At 38.1% G+C, this 14,506-nt stretch overlaps 1 protein-coding gene across 16 annotated transcripts in view; it reads left to right on the plus strand.

Annotated features, from left to right (window-relative positions):
* Window positions 1-14,506, plus strand: part of CADPS (calcium dependent secretion activator) — a 465,254-nt gene that overhangs the window by 269,105 nt on the left and 181,643 nt on the right. For all 16 annotated transcript variants that reach the window (XM_066614155.1, XM_066614148.1, XM_066614149.1 and 13 more), the window contains exons 10-11: window positions 2,385-2,493; window positions 5,514-5,726. In XM_066614155.1, coding sequence (XP_066470252.1) covers window positions 2,385-2,493; window positions 5,514-5,726 — 322 coding nt within the window. The remainder of the gene's footprint in view (window positions 1-2,384; window positions 2,494-5,513; window positions 5,727-14,506) is intronic.

A 14,506-nucleotide genomic window follows, 5' to 3' on the forward strand; every position in this document is an offset into this window, starting at 1 on the left:
TCCTAAGAACATTTAGGAAGAGACTGGAATAGAAGGAATTACGTATAAGCAAATTGTTAATACTGATTTGAGGCCAGTGGAGGGCAGCATGTCATTGAATTATCCTGCCTTGCTTGAAAACTGTCTTGTATCTTCCACTAGAAATCATATTTTATTGTCTACAGAGCAACAAAGCACATGGATATAAGTGTTTCTCATGCATTTTTGCTCATAGTGGCAGTTTCTGTGTATTTTGAAGTCTCATAGCTTGTTTCTGTTATGGCCAGCAGACACTCACATCTATTGAGTCTATATACTTGTGAGGGGATTTTCTATCACCACCCATTCTTCCAAAATGACAAACACAATCCATTGATACAAGAATGTTAAGGAACCATCACAAGTCAAAGTTTCCTCCAGAGGTCAAGGAAATGTCTAAACCAATATAATTATGTAAGGAATCCAGAATGTGACACAACCTTAACAAAGTCATTTTGAAATCATTTGACAGTAAATTTCCCTGTAAGTTCCTAGCCTAGAGCATGGGAGAATCCTTGGCTTTCGAACAGCATTCTCCTAGACCATCCTGATTTTTAAAATGCTTAGTACAAGCTGGTCTTGATGCAGCCTGATGGGCACCTAAAGGCAATGTCAAAGCCCCCTGCAGCCAATAAAAAGGCTGCCGTCAAGAATTTGACATTGAATGCGTCATGTCATGCCAATAGATGGTAACTCAGACGAGTGAGAGCTGCCATTTACAGGACTAATGACAACTGTACAGATCTGTGAGGTTTTAAGATTGCTTTAATATGACTGGCACCTAACAATGTAGCCACATTGTTTCTGACAGTGTGTCACTCTGGCGCTATCAAAATGAATGATAAGAGTTTTCAAAGTATGCGGATATCTCCTATTCGAGAATGCACATGCACACACATGCTCCACCCTACTCCCAGCTAGTCAGGGGACCATTCAGAGGTGTACGACCCAATCCTTACATGTTTATATGGCAGTAATTCTACTGAATTCAGTGGGTCTTACTCCCATGTAAGAATGCGTAGCATTCCAGCCTAAAAAGCCCACTGTAAAATTATTTATAGGGGAATATTCAAGGATAATTTCAGTGGTCGTAAGAATTAAAGAATCTTTTTGCCATATTGACTTCTTGATACCCATTAAAGGTTTCTCTCGTCCTAGATGTTGCATGGAGACCAGATACAAGTTTGATACACAAGAGATATAGGATGGGGGTCAGCTTCCCACTTGAAACTAGATGCCATTTTTGTGAGTCCACTCACTGAGTCCAGGGAATAACAGAGTCTTTTATGTTGTCCTCTTAGGATTATTATGTTCTGCTAGGACTAGTAACCTGTCTCTAGTCTTCTGTAGATGCAAGTTATGGATCCACACTTGAACAATAGTACTCCTCAAACCGTCTCTTAGCCTAATGTCCAGGAGTCAGCCCCTAGCTCTGCCAATCATGCCATGGCAACCACCATATCAACAACATTTCTGTTAATGGTCACAGTAGCTGCCACCAAAATCAAGAGCGTGAAGTTCCTGTTTACTATCGCTTGTTCCTCATGGACTCATATACCCAGGTTAAGGGCATGCAGCTAGTAAACTTTGATCAAGAAAATGCCTGCTGCAAGACTTTGTAGACACCTCTTTGATGAAATGACGTTCTCTTACACCAGTTCACTAAGGGTGAACTGTTCACCAGTTCACTAATATGTGAAGTTCACATATGACAAAGTAACAAACAGGGTGTAGTCAGCAGTTATACAATCAACAAGGATCTGCACCTCTCTCTATCTGCAGCTCTAGGAATATGTTTTCAAATATCTTTATGTATTTCAGTTTTAGATGCAGATATTAGGTGTACTGTATATAAATGTTAAATGTTAGGTATACTGTATATAGCTAAATCACATGAAGCGGTCCTCTGAGAACAGTATTTTGATTCCTTTTGCGGCTTGTTCACAAGCTGGTTGTATCTTTGGACCATGCAATGCCAGACCCTTCCTTTCCGTTTTCCTTCACTGTCTTTGAAAAAAACATCTACTGAACAGACAGCCCTGCGTACATACAAGGACGTTCAAGAGAATATTTGCTAATGGCAGAACTACTGTACTCCTTTTTTTACTGCACTGTAAAATAAAGATTTTTATATCCTAGCATTCTCTTTTTTCCATTCAGAAGAAACGTGTGCTGTCATATTACCAAAAAAGAGCATGGCTCTTCAGAACGGGATAATAGTATACAAATTGTACCAGAAAATATTTTTATGTATTAGCACTTCAAGTGAGGTATAATCTGAACACACCACTATCTGCAAAATACTGCCACTTTGAAATTTATATTCTCAGCACTTGATGCTATCTAAGCTTTGTGATTTTCCGCAGGTTAGTCAATATACATTTGCTATGTGCAGTTACCGAGAGAAAAAGGCTGAACCTCAGGAGCTGCTGCAGCTCGATGGATACACAGTGGACTACACAGACCCCCAACCAGGTAGGCAAGATAGTTGACTAGTATTCTTTATTTTTTGTTAATTTGTTTGCTAAACAGTTATGGACCTAATTACAGCTTTTCACTTTCGTATGTATTTATATGTAGACTTAAGCTTTTAGACGTTACTGGAAATGACATAAGGGATTCTTAAACAATGTCTTGCACAATAAGCATACCCCGTGCTAGCCACATTGTGTGATGGTTTTTATAGAGTGTGTCTTCATGAAATTAAAACCATCCAAGCCTTTCCTTTCATAATGATCACTGAATCATAGCCGTGGGCAATTAGTTGATTACTGGATGGGAGCAAAAGGTTTCTTCCATAGTTTTAAGCCCTCCCGAGTATGAGATAATTAATTTTCAGGGGAAAAGTGGAAGAAGTTTTTTTGGGGGGGTTTTTTTTCCTGTGTTGGTAGCCATAGAGTGGAACTGATGGGCAGTTGTGATCACTAGGCAATATGCATAACCTACGGCAGGAAGAAGAGTATAAAGAGGTAATTTGTGCTTTCCCTAGCATTAACGTACTCCTCTTCAGGAAGGCCTACATACTTTCTGAGTACCTCAAATCTATGATGAGTACCATGGACAACAAGCTTTAATTGTGAGATGTCCAATGCACACCTACATAAGACTTGACTGGAGAACTAACTGAAATTTGTATAATCATAGGTCTCAGGTCTGGAAGACATGTAATTTAACATGAAGCCTCATCCTGTGCATTCTTACTCAGAAATAAGCCCTACTGAATTCAATGGGTTTTTCCCGCATAAGCATGCATAGAATTGCAGTCACAGGATAGGTTAATAATAATTAGGTTAATCATTAATAAAATAATGATGATAGATATTCTCTATACCCTTTTTCAAATCAGCCTACTACTGCAAATAAATTATCTTAAATGTGGTAAACAGTAATAATATCAACAGTATAGATAATACCACGCTTGAAAACTAACAGCACTTGGGTGCTTAATTTCTTGAGGTAAATGACTAGCTTTGATCTTGAAATGACCTCTTTAATACATACCCTCATGGTTATACTTGCAAATTGCTAAAGCTAAAAACCCTATACTTATTTCTGAGTAAGCTTATTCTGAAAAAACATATACAGTGTACTTATATCTTGAGTAAACGTGTATAGGATTGCAGTGCAACACATTTATTCAAAAGTCTTTATTCTTTGGTATGTTCATGTATACCACTGGCTCTCAAACTGGTGGGTCATGACCCACTAGCCTGGGAAGCCCTATCTCTGCCCCCTTAAGAAGCAGGGGCATGGCAGCGATGAGATTGCCATGATCATGCCACTGCCAGGGACAGAGGGGTGTTTTAACAAACGTACATGCTGATGCGCGTGGCCTCTGTGGGGCTCAGAAGAACCTCCAGGGGATGCAGGGGATGCGGGGGTCCCCCTGCATCTACTGTTATGGGGCCCCCCTGTACATTATGACTTCTGGACAGACCTCCGGTACAAAATTGGTATGTTGGGGACTTAGTGTATATATAGATATAATGCATAATATGTAATGACTGTGATTTATATATAGTGGAGACATGCACATCCATTGTCACACTGCTGGATTCTGCGATGTATGTGAACCAGACCTCACTTACATATTTGGATGCTTAGATTTATTATTTTTTTATTTACAAAATGCACACCTGCTTTTCACAAGGTTACCAAAACATTTTACAACAGTTAGGAATAAACAATACAATAATAAATTATATAGTTAAAATATAAATTAAGATAGACAGGAGTTAGAAAGTGATATTTCCTCCTGGGCCTTGACTGATAGGAAAAAGCATTGAGCAATTTAATAACCTCTGATTCATAGGGAACTTTATAGTTGCAAACTTCAACTACTACCTCTCAATACTTCTCACCTGACAAGTAGATAAGCTTTATGTCTACCTTTTAAAAGTGGATACTTTCTAAAATTCCATTCCACATTCTACATTATTATTATTATTATTATTATTATTATTATTATTATTAGCAGTATTTATATACTGCTTTTCAACTAAAAGTTCACAAAGCGATTTACAGAGAAAAATCAAATAACTTAATCAAAGCAAACATTCCACTGTGCCTGAGTGAAAGACCAGATTTGTGCCCAGTACCTTATGCACATGATCATATTTGGCAAAAACAGAAGAACCCCCAGTCAAGGAAGCACCAGAAGACATAGCATCTTGGACAATTATAAGGAAACTAAGAAAGAACATACAGCTGAACCTCTTTAAGTTGACCACCCAAGGGACTGGAGGAATTGGTCAACATAGGGAGGTGGTCAACATATGGGAAAAAAAGGTTGTAGAAAACTAGGTCTAGAAAAACCCAAGGCTCTAGAAAATTAGGTCAACTTAAGGAGGTGGTCATTATAGAGAGGTGGTCAACTTTGGAGGTTCTCTGTATATAGACTTTACAATAAAGCCAAGTTTAATAAATTTAAACTGTAAAGTGTATTCTGGTTAACACTGCACTGAGTTCCGCAAAACTGCACTGAAAGAAATTAAAAACCAGCATCTAACATGCCATTACTGTGATATGTCTGAAGTTGACTCTTTAGTTTTGGCACTCAGTTTCACTCTTCGTTAATTTTCTGCAAGACATAGATTTTAAAAATGGTTAGACATTTTGGTTCCATTACAGTCTGTGATAAGAGCCATCATTGCATAACTCCACTTCTGATGCTCACTGCTTAGATTAAAAAAAAAACCTTTGTGCAAGGGGAAGGCGTGTTTACTCTCACAATATGTGGTGTTGATTTTCACCGATTCCTCCCTCAGTTGCAGCCCTCAAACCAACTTCACACACCCTTGCAGAGGATTCCCTGACTATCACGAACCTTTTTGAAAGGCATGAGGTTCTATAGACAGGAGCAGGCATGATCAACTTTTTATGCAAGTAAAACTCCATCCACCAGACTTAGGTTCCAAGCCAGTGGTACTGTGTATCAAATCATATCTCCACATGATTTCTCCCAATGACTGCTTTTTTTTTCTGATTTTCTTCAGGTTTGGAGGGTGGCAGAGCATTTTTTAATGCCGTAAAAGAAGGTGACACTGTGATTTTTGCGAGCGACGATGAACAGGATCGTATCCTGTGGGTCCAAGCCATGTACCGAGCCACGGGCCAGTCCCACAAACCTGTGCCACCCACTCAAGTTCAGAAGCTTAATGCTAAAGGTGGAAATGTACCCCAGCTAGACGCCCCAATCTCTCAATTTTGTAAGTAAAACTTGCTGTCATAGAAGCAGAAGACTTTGCCCCAAAAGGGTGCTTATGCATAGATATTTGTGTGCAGAAAAAAACAAACTTTTTCAAAATACATTTTTTTCATTGGTTTACTTTTACATTTGGAGGCTTGTGAATGATATGTGCAGTGAACCAAGAAAAGAATGCAGCTGAGAAACTTTCAGAGGAAAGACTAAAATGCAATACTTGATGGTGATTATGTTAGAAGAGATTTTTCAGAAGGATACAAGGTCTTCTGTATTGGCATCTTACATGATTGTGAGCCCATTCACACAATGCTTCTCTTCTCTCTGCTCTCTGCTTGTTTTCTAGAACAAGCCAACTTGGGACAGCCACATTCTTTCCCATAGAAAACTGTCTTTTGGGAAGCCGCCCTGGGTCCCTTTTTGGGAGAAGGGCAGGATAAAAATAAAGTTTTTTTTTTATTATTATTATTATTATTATTATTATTATTATTATTATAATGAAGGGCTCATATTTTAGTCAGGGTCAGCATAGGTTCATTTTACTACTTTGCTCCAGGGGAAGAAGAATGGAGGGGAGTCTTGCACCCAGGTGATCTTGAAGAAGCAAGTGTGTAGAAATGTGTAAACCCAGACTCCTCTAGGTACACCTTTCACACCATCCAAATTAGTGGCTCAGCCCCCAGAAGTAGTAGCAGAGAGTAGAAATCCCACCAATGTTGGTAAGTTGCCAGGGTGGACAGAATGGGGAAGGGATAGGCTTGTGACGGAGGCAGGAGGAACTTGTGCCTCCCACAACTGACTTGCGCCAGATTCTATCCCCTGTAGAGCCTTCTGACACACTCCCTTTGTCTCTTAAGACTTGTACCAGCTATAGAGATCTATTGGTGATGGAGGGGCTAATGGAGGGGTAAGGGGAAATATTTTCCCTTACCTCGCCCAAGCCTCCTGATCAAACCCCCACCACCACTATCATAGCATGCAGCACAGCTTGTTTTGACATGGTTGCATGCTATAGTGGGAAAAACAATAGAATTGGGCCATGGGTAAGATCAATTTGAATGTTACTCACATAACCTTTTTTCTCATAAGAGAAAATGTCGCCAGTAAAATATATGGAAAAAAAAAATCTAAACATTTTAACTGTCCATCAAAGACCATCATCCTGAGTAGAAATATAATCTTTAATAATAATAATAAACTTTATTTGTATCCCGCCCTTCTCCCTAAAAGGGACCCAGGGCGGCTACCAACATGTAAAAAACAGATTTAAAAAACATAAATTAGCACAAATAGAAGATAAAAAACATATTAAAAAACACATTAACAGAGACCATAAAAACAGTAGTCAGATTAAAAGACAAAATAAAAAGAGCACAAAAGAGCAAGTCACAGAGGAATCAGGCCTGTAAAAAACTACTTTGCTCCAGGGGAACTTAAAGTATTTGGGAAATGCTTAAATAAAAATATCTTATACCACTTCTGTGAGATGTACAAGCCCAAGTTTTGATGAATTTTCAGAGGAAGTGAATTCCAAAACTTATATTATTATACTGAATTGCAGAATCATAGAGCCAGACAGGATCAGGTCACCACAGTCAAATTTTTGCACCGACACTGAATCCTCCACAACATAGTGTTTTAAAACATTATTAATCCAAGTATTAGACCACACCAAGGTCCAGTCTACCCACCCCTCCAACTTGCCTGTGTCTCTTTGTTCCTGGGGTGGTTCATGTACCTACGCTCACTCATCTCCCCATCAAAGAGCTATGTCAAAAAGTTGTATTCCCTATTCCCCCTGGACCTGCCAGCCTAGGAATGCAGAAAGAAGAGGCAGGGGCTGGAGAACCAAATACTTCTTGGGGCAAAAGAGATCCAGAAGCCAGCCAGTTCTCCACCCAACAATACCTGTTCCTACACAGTCCCAAGATGTCTGGGGGCCCAGCAGGAACAGGTACCAGAAGTCCATCTCAGATTGACCAGCTCTCAACTGAACTGAGGACAGAGTCTGAGAGTTGAGTGGGTGAGCGACTCAGCAGGTGTGAAGTGCCTATACACTACCCTTTGTAAAACTGCTTCCTACCCTGAACCCACCACCCAAAGCATCCATTGTACCTCCCGGGAGGGCATAGCTAAAATGTAGCCCATGATTGTCTGCATCACCTCCCTCTGCGTAAAAATATTTTTAAAATGTTTTAAATGAATATAGCAAGAAAATGCAGGTATAAACATTTAAAAAGCCTCTCTCAACTCACAATAAACAGGAGGACAAATTTTTAAAAGAGCAACAGAATGGACATTTTGAGAGAAGCACTTCAACACTTCAACTATTTCAGCAACGATTAGAGGGGAGAGGGCCACAAGAATGGCAGTAATTAGATTGCATATATTGTTATGTTGAACTCTCCTAATAGAACAAGGGAACCCTAAAATAACCCTCCTTTGAACAAGAGAGGGAGCTGATTCAACTTCCAAGGCCAACATCAACATTTTGCCATTGATTGATTGATTGATTGATTGATTTGCCACATTTTATAATATTTGGGACATAATAAGCTATCGATTTCACATGCTTGCATAGTCTGGACTCTTACTCTGTCTTTATTATTGCCCAGGAAAGCTTGGTTTTCATTTCAGTACAAATGAAAACGTAGCATGGTGTAGGTTGGTTGAAGGTTGTTCATTTCATGTTTTCCCTTCAGTTGCCCATATACATTATGCAAGGACAATTGTCATTGATATAAGTGGCAGCTTGACTGACTGATTTAAATGCTGGGCCTTATAATGGCATGCGCATCCTAACGCCCCCCTCCTTTAGGCAATCACGTACACAGAAAATAATAAGACCTCCCCATCTTCACGTTTCACATTATATGGCACCAGTGTGACATAGACAAGGTAAGTAGCAGCATACGTTTCTGAATTGCTTGTACCAGGACATCGCGGAGCAGTTTGGTGGCCCCTCCTAGCTCTGTGAGTGGGTGGGTGGTTGATTCAAAAGTGTACCATAGAAATATGTTTCCTTCATGTAACCCAATTTTCTTCCCAAGAGCTGTGTTGTTCTCATCTCAGGCATTCCATGTGCTCTGTCTTTAGCTGAGCAGTCAACCCAAATCATGCCTTCCATGACTTTGAACTTGCAGTTTTCCTCTTCATTCCTTAACATTTCTTATTCAGTCCCAAGCTGGTGAAATTACAATTCGAGATATAAAGATCCCCCAATTCCAAGGAGTCTCCATGATCAGAATCTGGAGCTTCTGTACTGATTCCTAGATTTTCCTCCTCTCCTTCTTTTACTCATCACAATTCTTTTCTACCATGACTGTCTCAGGGGACAGTGATGCTCCTAATCAAAACTGCAACCTACCGTGGGCACCAAAAAAAAAAAAAAAAAAAAAAATCCTAACATTTCCATATGAAACAGTGGGAAATCCAGACGAACTATTGCACCAGATTGCTCCACTGCTTTTTGGATGGACCAAGCAAACAGTAGAATGTGGCTTCTTCCCCAGTCTGTTCCCTTTTTTCAGCCCTGTATTTCTAATGCCATGTTGAGCAACTTTTCAAGGCACGAAGGGAAAGACAGAAGCATGGCAGTGGGCTTGTGCACACATTATGCATTTCCTCTCAATAACTGAATCATGTGGTAGCTCCTGAACTCCTCAGCCAAACACAATGGGTTCAATGATCTCTGATTCAATCAGAGATAATGTTCTATCCCTAGCAGAGCCATTCATGGAGTTGAGCAGCTAATGGTAACTGGTGGGAGGAGTCATATGCCACTTTGTGGGATGTGGTTTCCTTCTTTGATAAACTTTCCTCTCCCTTCTCGACTTTGCAGTGGAATCCCTGCACTTCTAAGCCATAGAAAGGAGCTGGAAGAAGTGCGAAAGCGGAATTTGTTTTGTCCATTTTCCCTGTAGTAAACAAAGCATCCAAAATGGGACCCCACTTAAGAAAACCTACTTTAAAGAAGCAGCACACACTCTGACTTAGCAAGTACCAGAGTGGAGTGGAAGCAACCTCCTGTTTCTTCATGTTCTTTGTCTATTGCTTTATTGTGATAGAAACTGAAAAGTACATATAGAAGACATCCATTAAAAAATGCTTTGAGGGTTGCAATGTACACAATTTTTCAAGCAAATTAAAGTCAAAAGCAACTTACTAATAGGTAGAGGTGTTTGTTTCCGGTGAATAAGATAGGATTACAGCCTAAGTGTTAGTGAACACAGTGGGCTTACTTCTGAGTAAAATAAATAACAGTTTTCAAACACCTCTACTAATAGGTAACTTGTATGACTATAGGTAGCTCTAAATAACTGCAGATCTACCACTAGAGGTTGCTAGAGGTAGTCCATAGTCTGGTAAGTGAAAAGCCATCAAAAGGTAAATGTGAAAAAATTTTCATGCAAACTTGAGATGAAGTGCTGTTATCCAGGATGGAATGAACTAAACTTTAGGGGTTTTACAAAAGCATAATGAGTGCACAGGTCTTTATCCTGAACCCATGTATCTCTAATGCTTTATGTGCTCACCAGATCACCAGTGAGCTCTGGCTGTGAAGGATCATGCTTAATGCCTGCATATTTGCATTTAGTCTTCTTGAATCAGAATACCAAGCTCCTTTAAAATACGTCAATGGGCAACAGAACATAAGCAGGTAGAGATATAAGCACCAGAAGCGAGTCCTTTTTATGCACACATGATGATAACTGTAAGGTATCACTGGACAAACAACTAGTTCAAATTCCCCTTTAAATCAAGTATTGCATTTTATAGGAATTTTTTTCTTTTTTTCCTGCAAAAAGGTAAGGAATGTGAAATGCTTTTATTCTTGTGCATTAGCTTGCATATTCTTTCTGTTTACTTTTCCTTGTTCACAGCATCATAGAGTCTTGGTACATGAAAGGCTTGAAAGAAAGTACACAATAGAAGCACTTTTCATTAGTCTTAAATTTTTGTTAATACAGTACTTTCATAGATGACATAAGTTGCCTAAAGATGGCAGAACTGCTTTGTGTTACCAATTGGGAAAAGAAAAAGGGGGGAAAAACACTCCAGTCTTATGATGAAGCTGTCTGTAAAATAGAAACTTGAGAACAACACATTTTACGGTTGGGAAATTTGGGAATAATATTGAATTCAGTTGGTTCCAACCTAATTTGACCTAGCAAATGTAAACCTAATACAGTGCTCAGCTTCCCACTTGATAACTGGCTTCGAACTTTGAATGAAACAGATAGCTCTTTTTAAAACAGTGGAGTGTGTTTTACATATATTAAATGCAGAAAACAATAGATCCTGCTATTCATCAATTTCGTAAAGTTCTACAATTCCTTTTTTGTGGGTGACTGGTATTTTTTGTTGTTGCTTTTTCAAAAAACAAAATTTATCTAGAAGTTTCAGTCTATATATGCTTTCAGTAAAAGGAAAACAGAAATTCAAAAGCCATTGCTCTTTACTGCTAAAATGATGTACGACACCCTTTGGCAATATATTAAGTTTTATGAAGAGGCCATTTGTCTGGGGACATCAGATTTTGTCCATTCTGTCTTATTACTGGTACACTAGCCAAAATGCACACACACACATTTAATGCACACATATTCACATACATGTACACACACACACGGCTTTCATTTTTTATTTTTAAAAGTTCTTTTAAACATGAAAGATTCTCCAGTACTTATTTCACATATCACTTGTGATTTTCTTTCTTTTTCTCCTATTTCATTTTGTGTATCTGTTTATCTTTCTTTATCTGTTATATGTTCTGTTTAATGATGTTAATCACATCACGTGCAAAAGATTTGGCTGTTCTTTTTGAGAAGTTGTGATTTGTTGTTTTATCCTTTATCTATTTTTATATATATATTTGTATGGCTAGGTTTATTGAGCTTCATAAGAAACTTTCAGCTGTTAAGTGTTGTTGTTGTTTGTTCTTAATCTTTTAAGTTATTCTTTCTATTTAATTTTCTTACTTTTGTTTCATTATTTGCTTGAACCCAAGTACTCTAGCTGCTAGGTTAGAACTCCTGTCTGCTTTCCTGAGCCTTGTTGCTAGTCTTTATGTTATTCTGGTTTGTTCCTTCTTACCCTGCTAACTTCTAGCTGGACTCAAGGGTAAGTGCTTCCCTGTAGCTAGCACAGCTCAGATAATCAGAGTCGATTATCTGACATATGCAATGTGCTTTTTTCCCTTCTCTTAAATCTTTCTCATGTTTAGATTTTGTAGTAAAACTTTCCATATTATTTTCCTGAATTTAGGTTTGAAATGTAAGTTTCCATACGAAATTAGGATGCATGTGGTGTTTGCATAATTGCCTTCTCTCCCTGGCTTTCATATTGGCATCAACTGATCCTCTTAGTAAAAGCCAACCATTAACATTTCCTCTTTTTTTTCCATCCCAAGGTTGTAAATATGAATTAACATCACAATGAGACCGTAACTATTACCTTTCCTTTCTTTCATGGAATTGAACATCTAGTTTGACTGCTTTAATGCCTGACAACAGATCATTCTGCACTTTGCCAGTCTACTGTTCTTTTGTCGTCGTCGTCCCCCCCCAATTATAAGCATGTTATAGTGCACCAGCAGAATAGTATTAATGCTGGACACTTCCAAGAATAGAAAGGTAGGATAGTGAACCAAATGAGAGAAGGCTCATTATGTTAAAGGGGGAAAATTAACCACAATAATAATCAACAATTACAATTGGGTTCAAGTAGGCATCTTTATTGTTTGGCAGCTTCCAATTGTCTACAAGCCAAAAATGGATGTTGGGATGGTAATCATTTTGGGAGAGGATTTAAAAAAAAAAAATTTTAAGTTTACAATTATATACATACCACATAGCAAAGAGGAAAAAGAAAACAAAATCTTAGTCACAATAGGAACCCTTCCTTTATCCCGTCTCACCTCTCCCACTCTCTTCCTACTATTACCACCACTCCCACCACAAAAAAATCCTTTAAAAATGAATGTTTAACATGTGATCTCAAATATAACTCTTTTGCAGCAAAGCAATACCTTTAAAAAGTGTAAGAAAGTCTATTAAATTTAGATGGGTTAAAATTTTTTTCCTATTGGGTTGCAGAAGAAAGACAAGCTTTCTCCCTCCCTCCCATGTTAATTCTTAAACAAATAATATGCTGTACTAACTCTTTATTCGTATATTTAAAAAGCTGTCCTCAAACACATGGTGAGTGCACCTTTACTTAAGAGGGAATTGGAGCTACTACTGGTCACGAGAGCTGGCAAATATGTATCTGGAGTATTCTGAATGCAGTAATGAGATGGAACAGGTGGATTCATACCTCCTGACCATGAGGCAATACTCCTTTTTTTCTTTTTCTTTCTTTTTTCCATAAGCATACCCTGGATACCAGGCAGAATTTCTTCACCACTTCTAGCAAATACTTTCTTTTGTTTATTTTCTTATTTTATTCAATTTTTATTTCATTATTTTTTTAAGTTGGTGGGGGAGGCCTGAAGAGGATCCAATTTGCAATAGAATATAGTTTTGTTAGAAAATCTGGATTTTGCTTCTTTTTTAAATAAAAAAGAAAGACTGAATGAATTCTGGTCTGACAGCATTATATGTATCTTGCATTAGAATGCATTGCTATCTTAGTTTTTTGTTTTGTTTTTTGTTTTTCCAAAAATTTGTGTGCTTTTAGTTGCTTTAGTCTATATTTATCTCATGAGAACACGGCTATGTTTTTCTTGTATTGTCAACTTGCAGATGCTACATTACAGGAATGCAGTATTAAAATACAAATTCAGTTTTCACATATTTTTGCATGAACTTTTAATATACTGTAAATCACTGTCTGGGTTTAACAGAAAAGCAGTTAAAATTACCCCTAATTAGATAAACTCAAAACATTTCAAAATGTGATTAAAGACACACTTTTTTGTTTTCTAAAATCTGTTTATCCAGGGGATCACTTGGTTTATTCAAATACAGTTGAAATATTACCCACTAAATATTAAACACTATTCGCATTCTAATTTATATTTAGTGATTTACAGTCAAATGCATTGAAGAGAAAGCATTGAAACCGTTTTTTAAGAAAAAAAATGCTTGTTTATGTCATAGGGAGTAAAACAATATAAAGCATGGTCAGTTTTGTAAAAAGTCACTGAAATAACGCCAAAGGAGTGATCAGTATTGTATGAAACTTTACTCAGCTGAGTAGACCTGTATTAGTTGATTATTTTGGCTTCAAACCAGAGGCGAGATTATGGCACACTTTAAAACAGCAGGAGAGATAGGAAAAGTCCTATAATTAGATTTGGTACCAAATGCCACAATAACCAATGAGGCAGTGTTTAGAATTGTATTATATGCTGCTGAGGTTTTTTTCTCATGGAAACCTGGAGGGTACTTGTTCTCCTCAGACACTTTTTTGTGGTGTTTTGTTATCAAGTACAGTAGTTTCTTCCAGTATATGTATTCAGTTTATAACACCCACTGACAGCAACTGTTACCCTGCACATGCCTGATCTCAGAAGCTAAGTAGGGTCAGGCCTGGTTAGTACTTGGATGGGAGACCGCCTGGTAATACAGGTTGCTGTAGGCTTATACCATAGTTTCGAGACTGAAGGTTGCCAACCATGTATTCAGTTTAAACCTATGAGACCATAGCAATTCTTCAAAGCATGCAGTCAACTATGTGTACAAGAAACTTGGTGTCGCCTGCAGCCCCTTTTGCCCTCTCATCCACTGTTGTGCAGACCTAAAGAAGAGTTAAGAATAGTTACCATGCTAGCCGGACTATGCC

This window comes from Tiliqua scincoides, chromosome 2 (genome assembly GCF_035046505.1).
Source record: "Tiliqua scincoides isolate rTilSci1 chromosome 2, rTilSci1.hap2, whole genome shotgun sequence".
NCBI classification, from domain to species: Eukaryota; Metazoa; Chordata; class Lepidosauria; order Squamata; family Scincidae; genus Tiliqua; species Tiliqua scincoides.